At 51.7% G+C, this 13,296-nt stretch overlaps 3 protein-coding genes across 10 annotated transcripts; 2 read left to right on the top strand and 1 right to left on the bottom strand.

Annotated features, from left to right (window-relative positions):
- The first annotated feature begins 737 nt into the window (after positions 1-737).
- Positions 738-3,194, top strand: Tubb4b (tubulin, beta 4B class IVb). The gene is made up of 4 exons (NM_199094.3): positions 738-861; positions 1,168-1,276; positions 1,353-1,463; positions 1,984-3,194. The coding sequence occupies exons 1-4, from the start codon at positions 805-807 to the stop codon at positions 3,042-3,044; spliced, it is 1,338 nt and encodes a 445-aa protein (NP_954525.2). The 5' UTR covers positions 738-804; the 3' UTR covers positions 3,045-3,194.
- Cimip2a (ciliary microtubule inner protein 2A) lies at positions 1,983-9,780 on the bottom strand. 3 transcript variants are annotated; one of them, NM_001025694.2, is made up of 11 exons: positions 9,558-9,780; positions 8,154-8,213; positions 7,699-7,783; positions 6,592-6,674; positions 6,213-6,338; positions 5,028-5,242; positions 4,664-4,929; positions 4,458-4,584; positions 3,940-4,034; positions 3,558-3,675; positions 3,071-3,269 (listed from the first exon to the last, which is right to left on the bottom strand). In NM_001025694.2, the coding sequence occupies exons 5-11, from the start codon at positions 6,266-6,268 to the stop codon at positions 3,181-3,183; spliced, it is 966 nt and encodes a 321-aa protein (NP_001020865.1). In that variant the 5' UTR covers positions 6,269-6,338; positions 6,592-6,674; positions 7,699-7,783; positions 8,154-8,213; positions 9,558-9,780; the 3' UTR covers positions 3,071-3,180. The 3 variants fall into 3 exon arrangements, with proteins under 3 accessions (XP_038961120.1, NP_001020865.1, XP_038961122.1); XM_039105192.2 differs by lacking the exons at positions 6,213-6,338; positions 6,592-6,674; positions 7,699-7,783; positions 8,154-8,213; positions 9,558-9,780 and adding an exon at positions 5,755-5,881 and having other exon boundaries at positions 1,983-3,269; XM_039105194.2 differs by lacking the exons at positions 3,071-3,269; positions 3,558-3,675; positions 6,592-6,674; ... (1 more) ...; positions 8,154-8,213; positions 9,558-9,780 and adding an exon at positions 4,142-4,158 and having other exon boundaries at positions 3,952-4,034.
- Stpg3 (sperm-tail PG-rich repeat containing 3) lies at positions 6,336-12,910 on the top strand. 6 transcript variants are annotated; one of them, XM_063284338.1, is made up of 7 exons: positions 6,336-6,455; positions 10,428-10,626; positions 10,726-10,883; positions 10,984-11,118; positions 11,208-11,296; positions 11,552-11,846; positions 11,954-12,910. In XM_063284338.1, the coding sequence occupies exons 2-7, from the start codon at positions 10,520-10,522 to the stop codon at positions 12,085-12,087; spliced, it is 918 nt and encodes a 305-aa protein (XP_063140408.1). In that variant the 5' UTR covers positions 6,336-6,455; positions 10,428-10,519; the 3' UTR covers positions 12,088-12,910. The 6 variants fall into 6 exon arrangements, 5 of the variants coding, with proteins under 5 accessions (XP_063140408.1, XP_063140407.1, XP_038962042.1 ...); XM_039106114.2 differs by lacking the exon at positions 6,336-6,455 and having other exon boundaries at positions 10,499-10,626; positions 11,954-12,083; positions 12,451-12,910; XM_063284337.1 differs by having other exon boundaries at positions 11,552-12,910.
- Positions 12,911-13,296: the final 386 nt, after the last annotated feature.

Here is a 13,296-nt window from a genome sequence, read left to right as displayed (position 1 = left end):
CAGGCATGCCCAGCCCTGTAGTCTCCATGCAGCTCTCGCGAACTTAGAGCTCAGGCTCCAAGGCGACGGGCTCCAAGCCAGCGGGTTTCCACAACAGCTAGTGCGGCCGAAGGGGCGGAGCGATGGCCCTCCCAGAGTGAGAGGGCCCTGCGCCTGCCCAGAGAGTCCCGGGAGGGCCCAGCGACTCCGCCAGAGCCTATTATTGCTAGAGTTTCAATTCGCCTCAGCTTCGAAGCTTGCAAGGTGTGTCTTGGGTGGACCGCAGTGCCTGAGGCTCCTTTCTTTCCCCAGCAGCAGCTGCTAGACCTTCCAAAGCCGCCCGAGCCCAGAAATCTCTAAAAGACGCCCCCGCCCTCTTGGCCGGAAGCTGGCTTTCCACGTCCCGCCCGCGCGCTGCACTGCGGCGGTTACCAGGACGCCAAAACAACGCAGCCAATAGTGTTAGGCTCTCGGAGTGCTCCCAGGAGGCAGCCAATGGGACTGCAAATCAATCATTTGAAAGACCCAATGGATTGAGCACTGCGGCGCCAGGGCGGGGATTGTGATAGGGAGAACCCCAGGCAGGACTGACCAATAATGAGCGTAGATCGTTGGGAGGGCAGGTCCTAAACCTCTTGATTGACAGAAAAATAGCCAATGAAACAAAGGCACTTCCTGGCCTCGTTCTGAAGGTCCAATCCTGGGCTGGCGAGGGCGGGTCATAAGAGGTATATAAATGCTGGCAGAGCGTCGGTTGTAGCACTCTGTGCGCCTGCTCCTCCCTAAGTGTTCCTCTTCTACAGCCGCTCCGCAGTCGCCGCCGCCATGAGGGAGATCGTGCACCTGCAGGCTGGGCAGTGCGGCAACCAGATTGGCGCCAAGGTAGGAGGTTAAGTTTCTGCGGGACGGACGCCCCTGGGACAGCTAGCCAGGGAAGATGGCGGAAGCGGCCGACAGCGTCGCCCTTCATTGCGTCCTGGTTACCGGCGTACGCTGGGCCGAGTTGTAGAGCCGGTGGCTGGTGGCGGCGGGGCAGACGGTGCGCGGCCCTTAGGGAATCCGTCGCCCAGGCACTCTTGAGACCGGAGTGGGGTGGGGGGGGGAAGGGCCTGCCGCACCCATCCGGGGCGGAGCTGCCTTGGAGCGCACCGGCCGCCGTGACTCAGCTAACGCCCGACTCCCTTGCAGTTCTGGGAGGTAATCAGCGACGAGCATGGCATTGATCCCACTGGCACGTACCACGGAGATAGCGACCTCCAGCTGGAGCGCATCAACGTGTACTACAACGAGGCCACCGGTAAGGCTCCTACCCCGTCCATCCTCCTGACCACCCTTCCAGTTTGAGCACACTTGACGTCCCCATGTCTCACCAGGTGGCAAGTATGTGCCCCGCGCTGTGCTCGTGGACTTGGAGCCCGGCACCATGGACTCGGTGCGCTCAGGGCCCTTCGGGCAGATCTTCAGACCTGATAACTTCGTTTTTGGTGAGTGTGGTGGCAGTGTGGACGGGGCTTGCTACCCTTTAGGCTCAAAGGTCAAGAGGCTGACCTAAAGTTCCTGCTTACTTGCTGCTTTCTTGCCCTCTGAGTCATTCAATCCCTTGGCCGAAAGCAGCTGTAGATGGAAGGTCTAGCTGTCTGCCGGTAGGCTAGTTGTTAGTGGAGCACACCTGAACTAGTGGCAGAGGCCTCTATGAATATTGGCTGCCTTGGGAAGTATTTACTGTGTTAGCTGCAGTGTGTTCTGTACATCTGCATCTGTCCTGCCCCCACCAAGGATCTATGTGTCCCTGGCTGTCCTGTAACTGTAGACCAGGCTGGCCTTAAACTCAGAGCCTCTGCCTCCAACTTGTGGGATTAAAAGCATGAGCCATTCTGCACAGAAGCCCTCCCCCCTTTTTTAATATATGGCAGATTGTTGTGGGTCTGTACACTTTATGTAGTGTCATGCCATCTGTCCCTCCGGCACATAACCTAGTTAGTGACCTGCTGTTTTCTCTTACAGGTCAGAGTGGGGCTGGGAACAACTGGGCCAAGGGGCACTACACAGAAGGTGCAGAGCTGGTTGACTCGGTGTTGGACGTTGTGAGGAAGGAAGCTGAGAGCTGTGACTGCCTGCAAGGCTTCCAGCTGACCCACTCCCTGGGTGGGGGGACTGGGTCTGGGATGGGTACCCTCCTTATCAGCAAGATCCGGGAGGAGTACCCAGACAGAATCATGAACACCTTCAGTGTGGTCCCTTCCCCCAAGGTGTCGGACACAGTGGTTGAGCCCTACAATGCCACCCTTTCAGTCCACCAGCTTGTTGAAAACACAGATGAGACCTATTGTATTGATAATGAAGCACTCTATGACATCTGCTTCAGAACCCTAAAGCTGACCACACCCACTTATGGTGACCTGAACCATCTAGTGTCCGCCACCATGAGTGGGGTAACCACTTGCCTACGATTCCCTGGCCAGCTAAATGCTGACCTGCGGAAACTGGCTGTAAATATGGTGCCCTTCCCTCGCCTGCACTTCTTCATGCCTGGCTTTGCCCCCTTGACCAGCCGGGGAAGCCAGCAGTACCGAGCCCTGACAGTTCCTGAGCTCACCCAGCAGATGTTTGATGCTAAGAACATGATGGCTGCCTGTGATCCCCGCCATGGGCGCTACTTGACAGTGGCTGCCGTGTTCAGGGGCCGCATGTCTATGAAGGAGGTGGACGAACAGATGCTTAATGTCCAAAACAAGAACAGCAGCTACTTTGTTGAGTGGATCCCCAACAACGTGAAAACAGCTGTCTGTGACATTCCACCTCGGGGCCTAAAAATGTCCGCCACCTTCATTGGCAACAGCACGGCTATTCAGGAGCTGTTCAAACGCATCTCAGAGCAGTTCACAGCCATGTTCCGACGCAAGGCCTTCCTACACTGGTACACGGGCGAGGGCATGGATGAGATGGAGTTCACTGAGGCTGAGAGCAACATGAATGACCTGGTGTCCGAGTACCAGCAGTACCAGGATGCTACAGCTGAGGAGGAAGGAGAGTTTGAGGAGGAGGCTGAGGAGGAGGTGGCTTAGAGCTGTCTTAGTCACTACAGCATGGGAGCAGTGTGAACTCTTTATTCATTCACAGCTTGTCTGCTAGCCATGTCCACTGTGCATTTGCTGTCCTGTGTCCTGACATCACTTGTACAGATACCACCATTAAAGCAATTCATAGTGTCTGGCTGCGCCTCTCCAGTTCCTTCTGATAGGCTCTCCGGGTGCTGTTACCGAAGGTCATTGCATAGTTGTCCTGCATGGCTGCAAGGAAGAAAGGCTTTAAGAAAAGGTCCTGGGATTAGCACATTGGAGAGGTCAGTGCAGGCTGTGACCCAGAGCAACTCTAGAATCTAGGCGTGGAGTAGCCACATTAATGAGTGGGTAGTTAATCCAAGTCCAAACTGGGACTCTAGCCAGTGGGCCAATGACTGGTTATTGTCAGTTGTGGAGGATAAAGCAGGCTCATTTGACCCTGTCCCAGGTTTGGTGTGTAGTATAAACTTGTCCTTTGGAAGTAAGCATGGGCTTCTGATAGGGAGCAGTACTCACATGGGATGAAGCCCATGTAGAAAGGAATGAGGCCTTGGCTTCTGTAGATGGTGGTGGTTGGCCAGTGGGTCTTGGGCAGCCTTTCACCCAGCGTACAGACTGGGTGCTTGAACACAAACTAGAGAAAAGGACATGTGCTGTTGGCCCACAGTGGACCAAGATCGAGCCTCTAGGGAGTCTTCCCCATCTGACTGGCCACCCCATGCCCCTCACTAGGGAATCAAGCCTGATTACTATGTGAACAGCCCCAAGCCCCAGCAAACTTGGCCTTAAGGATGACCCCTGGGAAAGGATCATTAAGGTGGAAGTGAGAACAAGAATGCAGGGAGGCCTGACCTAGTTGAGGTGTGTGGAAGGCAGGCTAGGACCATATTTTTCCTACCTGGTTCTTGTCAAAGTCATCCATCGCTTGTATGACTCCATCACGATAATTCATCCCCATTACCCAGGCAAACCGGGGAACAAAGCCAGCATAACCTGGGGTTAAGTGGATGCTACGGTTAGGGCACATCTTCTACACACTCCCAGGTGTGTCAGAAATGCCCTTTATCCCTGAAATTTCATCTGTGAAGTCCATTACATACCTAAAGGTTGAGCCAGGCTGTGGTGGTGCACACCTTTAATCCCAGCACTCAGGAGGCAGAGGCAGGTGGATATCTGAGTTTGAGGATATCCTGGTCTACAGAGGAGTTACAAGCCAGCCAGGGGTACACACTAACCCTGTCTCAGAAAAACCACCACCACCTCTTTGGGAGTAGCTGGGCTGGTTTAAGATAAAGTGTTAAACATGAGAGACTCACCTGTTCTCTGTGTAGGAGGGGTCCCAGGTAGTAAACCCCCAGTTATCTTGTCTGGACCCTTGGAACATTATGGAGAACAGCTTAGGTACCCAATGCTTACCTGAGATGGCCTTGCGTTGGATTAGGTTGGGGTGGTCTAGCTGGGGCAGTCGCTGGTATCTGCCCACATCTAGTGTCTCCTGTGGGGGATGTGGAGGCAGGTACTCGTCCCTCCTGCAGTGGTATAGCTGGGACAGGGAAGTGCAAATTACTACTACATAGCTACCACCTGGGGAGGGAACCTCAGGCCAGAGTGTCTCCAGTTACCTGGTGGTACCTCCCTGGGGTCTCCTGAAGAGGTGCTGCATTCTTCCAAGCCTCTTCCCCATATGCCAGCAGTAGACCTGGATGGCCCAGGTCTCTAGCTTCCCCCTTTCTGCCTGGAGGGCATGGTGGGTAGGGGGGATAAGGCATGAAGCCCGCAGGTAGTGGAACATGTCTGGATATGTTCTCTCCCTGTGGCATCCCCTGGGTGTCCACCTCCTGGCGTGGGAGCTTGCCCAGAATCTCGAAATTCTTGTAGGGTTTCAGATCTGTACAGACAGGGTAGCCCTTGAGCCATGTAGGAAGGAGGGTGGAGCCCCAATGGAGGCAGAGCGAGGTGGGACCCCACCCTTGACATGAAGCTCACTGGTATAGTGGGGGATGTAAGGCTCTGTCAGGTCCCTGCAGGGCATCCATGGTGGCTTGGATTTGCTGAAGTCCTCAATGAACTTGGGCTTGGACATAGGTGACAGAACAGAGCAGGGGCTCTTCTGTACACTGGGATCTGTGAGCAACTGTGCAGTAGTGCGGCCATAGGTGTTTCCCACCTGGTAGCGCAGTTGAGGATAGAAACCAGCATAGCTGTGGAGAGAAGCAGGGGAGAAAGCACTCCTGCCAGTCATCAGCCATTGCAGGTCACCCTGCCCCTGCTCACTTCAGATGAAAGTCATGGAAACACCTGATTTCTGTGCCTCCTGGGACGCAGGGTTAGCATATGCCACATCTCTATGACAGCACTGCCCTCAGACTGCCCTCCACAGCAGACCCATACCCAGCAATCCTCTTGGTTTCTGTGCAGAGGGGTTTTGCCTGCATGTGTGTCTGTGATCCACATATGCATTTAGGGCCTGTGGAAGTCAGAAGAGGGGCACGGAGCCCCTGGAACTGGAGTTATAGATGGTTAAGAAAGCTACCGTGTGGATGCTGGGAATTGAACCTACATTATCTAGAAGACTTGCAAATGCCTTTAACAGCTGGACCATCTCTCCAGCCCAGCACTCAACCATTTTCGACACTCTCCATCCCTCACCCCAGGGACAGCTCAAATAGAGACCCATTTTGAAAGGTATATAGATCCTTCAGTTATGCCCTACCTTATGTGCTCCAGTGTTGCACGTAAGTCTCTGTAGGTGTGCACACACAGTCTGTGTAGGGTTTTTCTTTTATTGTGCAGTGCTGGAGATTTTGCACATGTCTGTTTTTTGCATTTAATTGGTTTACACTTACCCCATCTCTAAACCACTACTTCCTACGGAGAGATCGTCTAGCTTTGCTCATCCAGTCTCTGCCAGCTATGTGGCTGCCATAGTTTTTGCCCTTGACAGACATGCAGGCCATCTAGTACTGCATTCAGGTTGAGGCCACAGGGAGGGGAAAGGAGTTCTGCCTCAGAGTTTTCCTGTCCCAGAGCTCTTCATCCCCAGTGGTCTCTATTCCATTTGGTAACCCTGGCCTTGGGCCTCTTCGCACTGGTCCTTATCCTCTTAGAGTCCAGGAAGCCCCAGCCTTACTGCATATACCCCATCCTTTCTGTAGAGCTCCCAGCTCTTACCCAGGGATGTAGTGGGGTTCTGGAGTGAAGAGGTTGTGTTTCTGAGTAGCTGTCATTTGCTTGACTCTGTCCTTGCTGGTTCAGCCCTTTCTGTGTCCGCCTTCCTTCCCTGAAGAGACCTGTTGCCTGGTAACCATTGTGAAGGGGGCCAGCATTATGGACCTGGCCATCTGTTAACCCTGTGAGCACTCCCATCTCACAGCATCTCTGGTTCAAAGACCAGCTAGGAAGGTCCTGAGCAAGGTAGGGGGTCCTGGAAGGAAGCCCTACTCGCCCAGAGTTCAGGAGCCAGGGATGGAAAGTGGGTAGATTCTGACTACCTCAGAGGCCAAGATCCAGGTGAAAAGCAGCCATCCCTACTTTATGATGGAGTCTTTACCCTAGTCCTTCACTGAGGAAGTCAGTTCTGAGTCAGGATTCCCAGATGGACAGCTGTGTGGACTCTCCAATAGGCTTGTTCTCCTGTAGTAAGACATTTTCAATACTTAACAAATCCACATTCTGTTTTTTAATATAGAAAAACTTTTGGGGCTAAAGAAATGGCTCGGGGGTTGGGGATTTAGCTCAGTGGTAGAGCACTTGCCTAGCAAGCTCAAGGCCCTGGGTTCGGTCCCCAGCTCCGGAAAAAAAAAAAGAAATGGCTCAGTGGTTAAGAGAACTGACTGCTCTTTCAGAGGACCCTGGTTCAAATCCCAGCACCCCATGATAGCTTACACCTACCTGTCTGTAGCTCCAGTTCCAGGGGATCTGACACCCTCACACAGACATACAAACAGACAAAACACACCAATGAATGTAAAAATAAAATAAAGGACTTCTTTAACGCTGGTGAGATGGCTTGGAGGTAAAAATGCTTGTCATGAAGCCTGACGGCCTGAGTTTGGTCCTACAAACTCATGTGAAAGAGAGCCCACTTCCAAAAGCTGTCCTCAGATTTCTACTAACACATTCTAGCAAATAAAACCCTACTCAATAACAAAGCACCCTTTGGCATGTATGTGCAGATGTGTGCAAAGCCCGATGGTGACCTAGTGTTTCTCTGGAGCACTGCCAATGTCTTCTAAGGCAGCTTTTCCTTTTTTTTTTTTTTCTTTTTTTTTTTTTTTCGGAGCTGGGGACCGAACCCAGGGCCTTGCACTTGCTAGGCAAGTGCTCTACCACTGAGCTAAATCCCCAACCCCCTTTTTTTTTTTTTTAAGATTTTATTTATTGTATATGAGTACACTGTAGCTGTCTTCAGACACACCAGAAGAGGGCATCAGATCCCGTTACAGATATTTGTGAGCCACCATGTGGTTGCTGGGATTTGAACTCAGGACCTCAGGAAGAGCAGTCGGTGCTCTTAACTGCTGAGCCATCTCTCCAGCCCTAAGGCAGCTTTTCTCATAGGTACTGAGACTTCCTGATTAAGCTTGACTGGCTAACCGAGTCCAGGGATCCAACTGTCTCTATGTCCCCAACACATATTTATGAAACAAAAACTTACTGGGTGTATACACGTGCTGTAGCACTCCTGTGGGGGTCAGATGACAACTTTTGGGGAGCTGGTTATCTCTTTCACCTTGTGGGTTCTGGGGAGTGAAGTTAGGTTGTCAGGATTTGATGGCAAGTACCTAAGCTTTAATGTATATGCTAGTGATGCAAACTAGCGTCCCCATACCTGCACAAACAAGCACAGCTGACCTATCGCCCTAGCTTTTAGATAGAACTTTATAACCATAAAATGAATGTAACATAAAGGGAGGGAAAGTAGCAGATCCTAATTTTCATGATTCTACTTTTCAAATCAACACAATGGTGGGCAGACTAAACTTTGCAACAACTGTTTTGAACATAATTCTACATATAGGACTTGTAAAGGGCTAGAGACACAATGTCTCAGCAGTTAGGACCACTTGCTGCTCTTCCAAAGTACCCTCACTTCGCTTCCAGCACACTTACCAGTATTTCCCAACTGCCAACAGGCCTGGCCTCTGAGCATCTGCACTCAAGTACATAAACCTACACACAGACACAGAGGTACGCTTATGAAGGAACAAGATGAGCTAGGCAGTTGGGAGGCAGAGGCAATTCGATCTTTGAAATTAGGCAGCCTGGTCTACTGAGAGAGTTCCAGGACAGCCAGGGCTACACAGAGAAACCCTGCGTGGAAAAACCAACAATAAATCAAATCAGGTGATTTTTTTTTTTTTTTGGTTCTTTTTTTCGGAGTTGGGGATCGAACCCAGGGCCTTGCGCTTCCTAGGCAAGCGCTCTACCACTGAGCTAAATCCCCAACCCCGGTGATTTTTGTTTTAAGTCACATTAAAAATAAGTCTTTTGGGCGCTGGAGAGATGGCTCAGCGATTAAGAGCACCGACTGCTCTTCCAGAGGTCCTGAGTTCAAATCCCAGCAACCACATGGTGGCTCACAACCATTTGTAGTGGGATCTGATGCCCTCTTCTGGTGTGTCTGAAGGCAGCTTCAGTGTACTCATATATAATAAGTAAATAAATCTTTATAAAGTGTTAAAATATTAAAAATTGATCATCCAATATTAAAATGTAAATATAAGCATAAGTGTCTGAAAACAAAGCCACCCTACAACCTTTAAACACATAGAGGTACAGTTCTACCTGAATCAAGTAAGTGTGGCTTCAGTGCTAGCAATGGAAGTTTCTAATGTGGGTCACTGAGGTACATCCCAGAACACAATTTGCTAATATAGATCAGGTCTAAACAAGACATCACTTCCACCACCCTAAAGAAGTGCTCTAAAACTAAACAAAGGTGCATGGTGGTTGTAGGGCTAGAAGATCCAGGTTCAATTCCCAGCAGTCACATGGTAGTCACAACCATGTGTAACTCCACTTCCAGGGGATCTGATGCCCTCTTCTGACCTCCACTTCACCAGGCATACATGTGCTACACATATACATGTAGGCAAAACACACATACAAATTCTTGAAACAAAAACAGAGACATCATAACTGTATCTGTTTTTTTTTTTCTTCTTGTTATGTAGCCCAAGCTGACCTTGAACTTGTAGTGATCCTCCTGCCTCAGCCTCCCAAGTGCTGCAATTCCAGGCTGGGCCAGCATGCCCAGCTCCACAGCAGTATGATTATGTATGCTAGAGGCAGAGGTTAATGTTGGGTGTCTTCCACAATTGTTCCATTCCTTAGCATTTTTGAGATATGGTTTGCCTCACAGACTGGCGTACTTTGGTTCAGAAGAAGAGTGAACTCTGGAACGGTCCTGTTTATCTCCCCAGAGCTGGGGCTGCAGAGGAGCAAACCTGGATTTTACCGCTCCTGGACATCCAACTCAGGCTCTCCTGCTAGGTGGCAGGCACTTACACTTACCAAGCCATTCCTATCCCCACAGCAGTAGTTTTTACAGGGAGGAACCGGAGTCACATAAGAACCCTCCACACCAGGTACCTTAATACCATCAATTCGTTCTCAAAGGACACTGCACAGTGTAGGAGGAGGCTCCAGGCAGCCTGTGGTCCCTTTGTTCAAATCAAACTTGTTTCCTCATGTCTCCATCCGTCTATCCAGAAAAGTATCAGTCAGGGCCAGTGCTAGAGGGAGAGATCCAGAAAGGAAGAGACACAGTCATGGTAGAAGGCTGGAGGAGGCTTTGTGGGTAAGGTATCTTTGTCTGGGGCCTGCTTGGGTATGGTTGGAGACAAGGTCAGCGGTAGGACAGCCAGGACAGCCAGCATCAGAGGCCACTCTGGAAGGGCCTGAGTCCTGCTCAGACTCAGTATACCTTTGTAATCATCTAGGCACAACCTACTTCATCTAATACATTCTGGCCTTCTAGCTTCTGTGCCTGCAGGTAGAGGCAGAAGACAAGTTCTTATAACTAGCCCCGCCTGCACTGGCCAGACCAGTAGCCAGGTCTCAGTGGCTTTGCTTCCCCATGATGGGGTTTGCTGTAGAGGCAGCCGCTGCCCCTCCCCCCCAACTGTCTTTCTCTCTATACCCTTTCAATTGGCCCTCACATGGAGCCATCCTGCAGCGCTTGGCCCTGCCCCTTCTTTACCTAGGGTGGGGTCCCAGACTTCCCTGAAGAGTGGACTCAAGCCCCCAGTAAAGGGAAGAAGGGTTGGGACAGTTTAGAACCTGTCTTGACCAAGGCTGACCTGGATGACAGTCTCAGCAGGTATTAAGGATGGAGGCCCTGTGGGAGAGCCCCTCCTGATCTGGACAATGTTCCTCTCCCAGGGAGCTCCCAGCAACAGCGGGGAGGGGCATGATCCGCCAGTGAGGTCACAGAGCCCAGCAGTGCGCTCAGGCAAAGGAACCCAGGCCCCAGAATGAACTTTGACCAGAAGGCTGTGAAATTCCTGGCAAACTTTTACATCAATGGAGGCAAACACTGGACTCGGGGACCCCTGAGTCAGAAATCTCTTCACCTCACCCAGTAATTTCCGAGGGTAGTGGATGGGGGGTTGGGGTGGGGGGACAACCCAGTGGGAAGACCATTGGGATAGATGAACAGTGGCTGTTGGCTTCCTTGCAGGTCCAATGCTACTGTGCTATGGTGGGACCAGGAGCTGGAGGCTGCCTGGGATGAGATGTGGCTCCCAAAGATGAAGAGAGCTTCAAGCGGCTTCAAATTAAAATCAGGCACTCCTAATGAGTCCACACCTATTGGCACAGGGACTCTGAGGGAGCTGTGTGAGTGAGAGTCTTCACTCCCTCCCCAGGCCGGCCAGGGGAGGCTGGGAAAATAGCCTTCTAAGGAGAAATGGGTCTAGAGTTTGCTTTTTTGTATCAGGGCTAGAGAGACGTCCTCCAATCCTGACAGACCTGGATGTCCCTGGCCCAACCCAGTATGAGGCGCCCAATGTGTCTCTGCGAGAATCTTCTCCACACCCCCAATACACCATCGGGCGCAAGTACCCGGGTCGAGGTGCATGTCCCTACAAATCCTGCCTATACCGGGGGAATGGGAACCTCATGCCCTGAAAACCTCCCCACCGACCATCCGCCCCACTGCAGAGGGTGGTGGCCGCAGGGCATGGCAGACCATGTGGCTCCAGAGTGAAAGCCCCTTCACACAGAAGACTGACTTCAACCGAGAGACAAAGGTAGGGACACTGTGTGGGCCAGGTAGAGGAAGAGTGGGAGAAGGGGACACCTTGAGGAGGTAGGGGTGTTGCAGGTGAGGAGGAGGAGGTGAGGAAAGGAGGGGTCAGACAGCCTGTGGGAGGGGCTATGTGCCTGGGTTTGGCGTAGAGGGAGATCTGAGAACCAGCATCTCGGAAGGTACAAAAGCATGGGTCAGGTCTAGGAGGATAGGATGAAGCTGGGCAAGGAGGTTGTAGCGTCCTGACTCTTCATAGTGGCCATCGCCTGCCGAGTACACGCCGTTGAGTCAGCCTGCCTTCCCGGCCTTCAGCTTTGGAAGCCGCCGTCGCTCTTCGGCCAAAATACCTGAGAGGCATTTCCGCCCGGGGATGCTCCGAGCCCGAGGTCCTTGTAACTATACCCCACTCTTGGCTACCTCAAAGCCCTCTGGCGAGAAGCGACCCGGCCCCAACACCTATAACATCTTTCCTGGGTGCCGTCTGCAGAGCACACGCTCACCCGCCTTCTCCATGAGCCGCTCTCCTGCGTTTGCATCCTGGGTCAGCTCCAGTAAGGAAGACCTAGAAAAAGAGGCTTGGGGGTGGTTTGGGTCTTGGGCCGCAGGGGAAGGGAAGGATGCTGGGGTGAGGACTAGGGTCAGCTCACTCTCTCTGCAGCCCGAACCCCAGGTCCAGCTGCCTACTACGTGGAAGACTGCTACAATTCACGCTTCCCTTCTCCACCTGGAGTAGTTATCCAAGGAGTGCGGAGACCCAAGCGCCATGACACAGGCCCCTTCTGCACACTGTAGGCCCATCGGATATAGATTGCAAAACTGACCTCTCTTGAGGCTTTCCTAGGCTTCCTTTGGAACTCTTTGTAGCCTGGCCTTCTGACCCTCTAGACACCCCTCACCCACTCTTCTAGCTTAGGCTGTGCAATAAGAAGAGTCTTCCTAGAGTCTCCCTAACCCCCGCTATACCGAGATACAAATGATTCTTCTGAACTGTGGTCTCTGGTGTGCCTGGTTGCCCATCCTTTGCCTAATGGGCTGTCTTGAATATGTGACTTCCTGCTTCCCTGGTATTTCTGGCTTTCTTTGTTCCTGCATGGTGTTCTTTTCTTCAGGATTGAAATAGTAGCCTGGGAACTAACCCTAAGCTTTCTGACCTAGGATAGAATAGGAAAAGAACCCTGTGGCAATGTGGGACAACCTGATCCAGTCACCCGAGGTCCAGCATCTACCTGAGGATCAGGGCTGCTTGCTTGGCTGTGGAACTATTGGGATGGGATGGGAAGCCAGAACCTATGGAGCTGTCTTCACACAGCCTTGCCCAGCCCATGAGGTAGGACCCAGGGAGTCAGCTCACCAGACATGGGTCTACTGGAGCCTCGACCTGAAGATTCAACTGTTTTTGCTAACTTGTGTTCTGAGAACCCAAGCCCAAAGCCTTCAGCCCTAGCCCCTGCCCAGTGATGGCTCCCTCAGCACTGTTGACCTGCCTTCCTACTTAGAAGGAGTACCCTTCAGGAGCCTCACCTTGCAGCTAGTCATAGTAGTTTCTCCAGGGCCCTCTCCATATTTTCTTCCTCACCCAGACATAGATCTCACTAAAGAACATTTTAAAAATGTATTTTATGGTGTTTTGCTTGCTAGTATGGTCCATGTATCATGTGTGCTTAGTGCCCAGAAGACATTAGATTCCTTGGAACTGATGTTACAGAGCTGCTATGTAGGTGCTGGAACTGAACCCAGGTCCCCTGTAATAGCAGAAAACGTTCTTAACTGCTGAGCCATTTTCCTAGCTCTCAGAGCTGATTTCTTTCTTTCCGTCCTCCCCAGGAGGCCCTGGCTGTCTTGGAAGGTACTATGTAAACCAGGCTAGTCCTGAACTCACAGAGATTCGCCTGTGCTAGGATTAAAGCATTATTGCCAAGTGTGACAGCCCAAGCCTAAAGGCTTTAATCCCAGCGGTCAGAGGCAGGAAGGAGATCTGAGTTTGAGGCAACCTGGTCTAAA

The sequence above is a fragment of the Rattus norvegicus genome, chromosome 3 (assembly GCF_036323735.1).
Source record: "Rattus norvegicus strain BN/NHsdMcwi chromosome 3, GRCr8, whole genome shotgun sequence".
Taxonomy (NCBI): domain Eukaryota; kingdom Metazoa; phylum Chordata; class Mammalia; order Rodentia; family Muridae; genus Rattus; species Rattus norvegicus.
The sequence above is the reverse complement of the archived record's forward strand: the minus strand, read 5'-3'. Positions and strand labels throughout refer to the sequence as shown.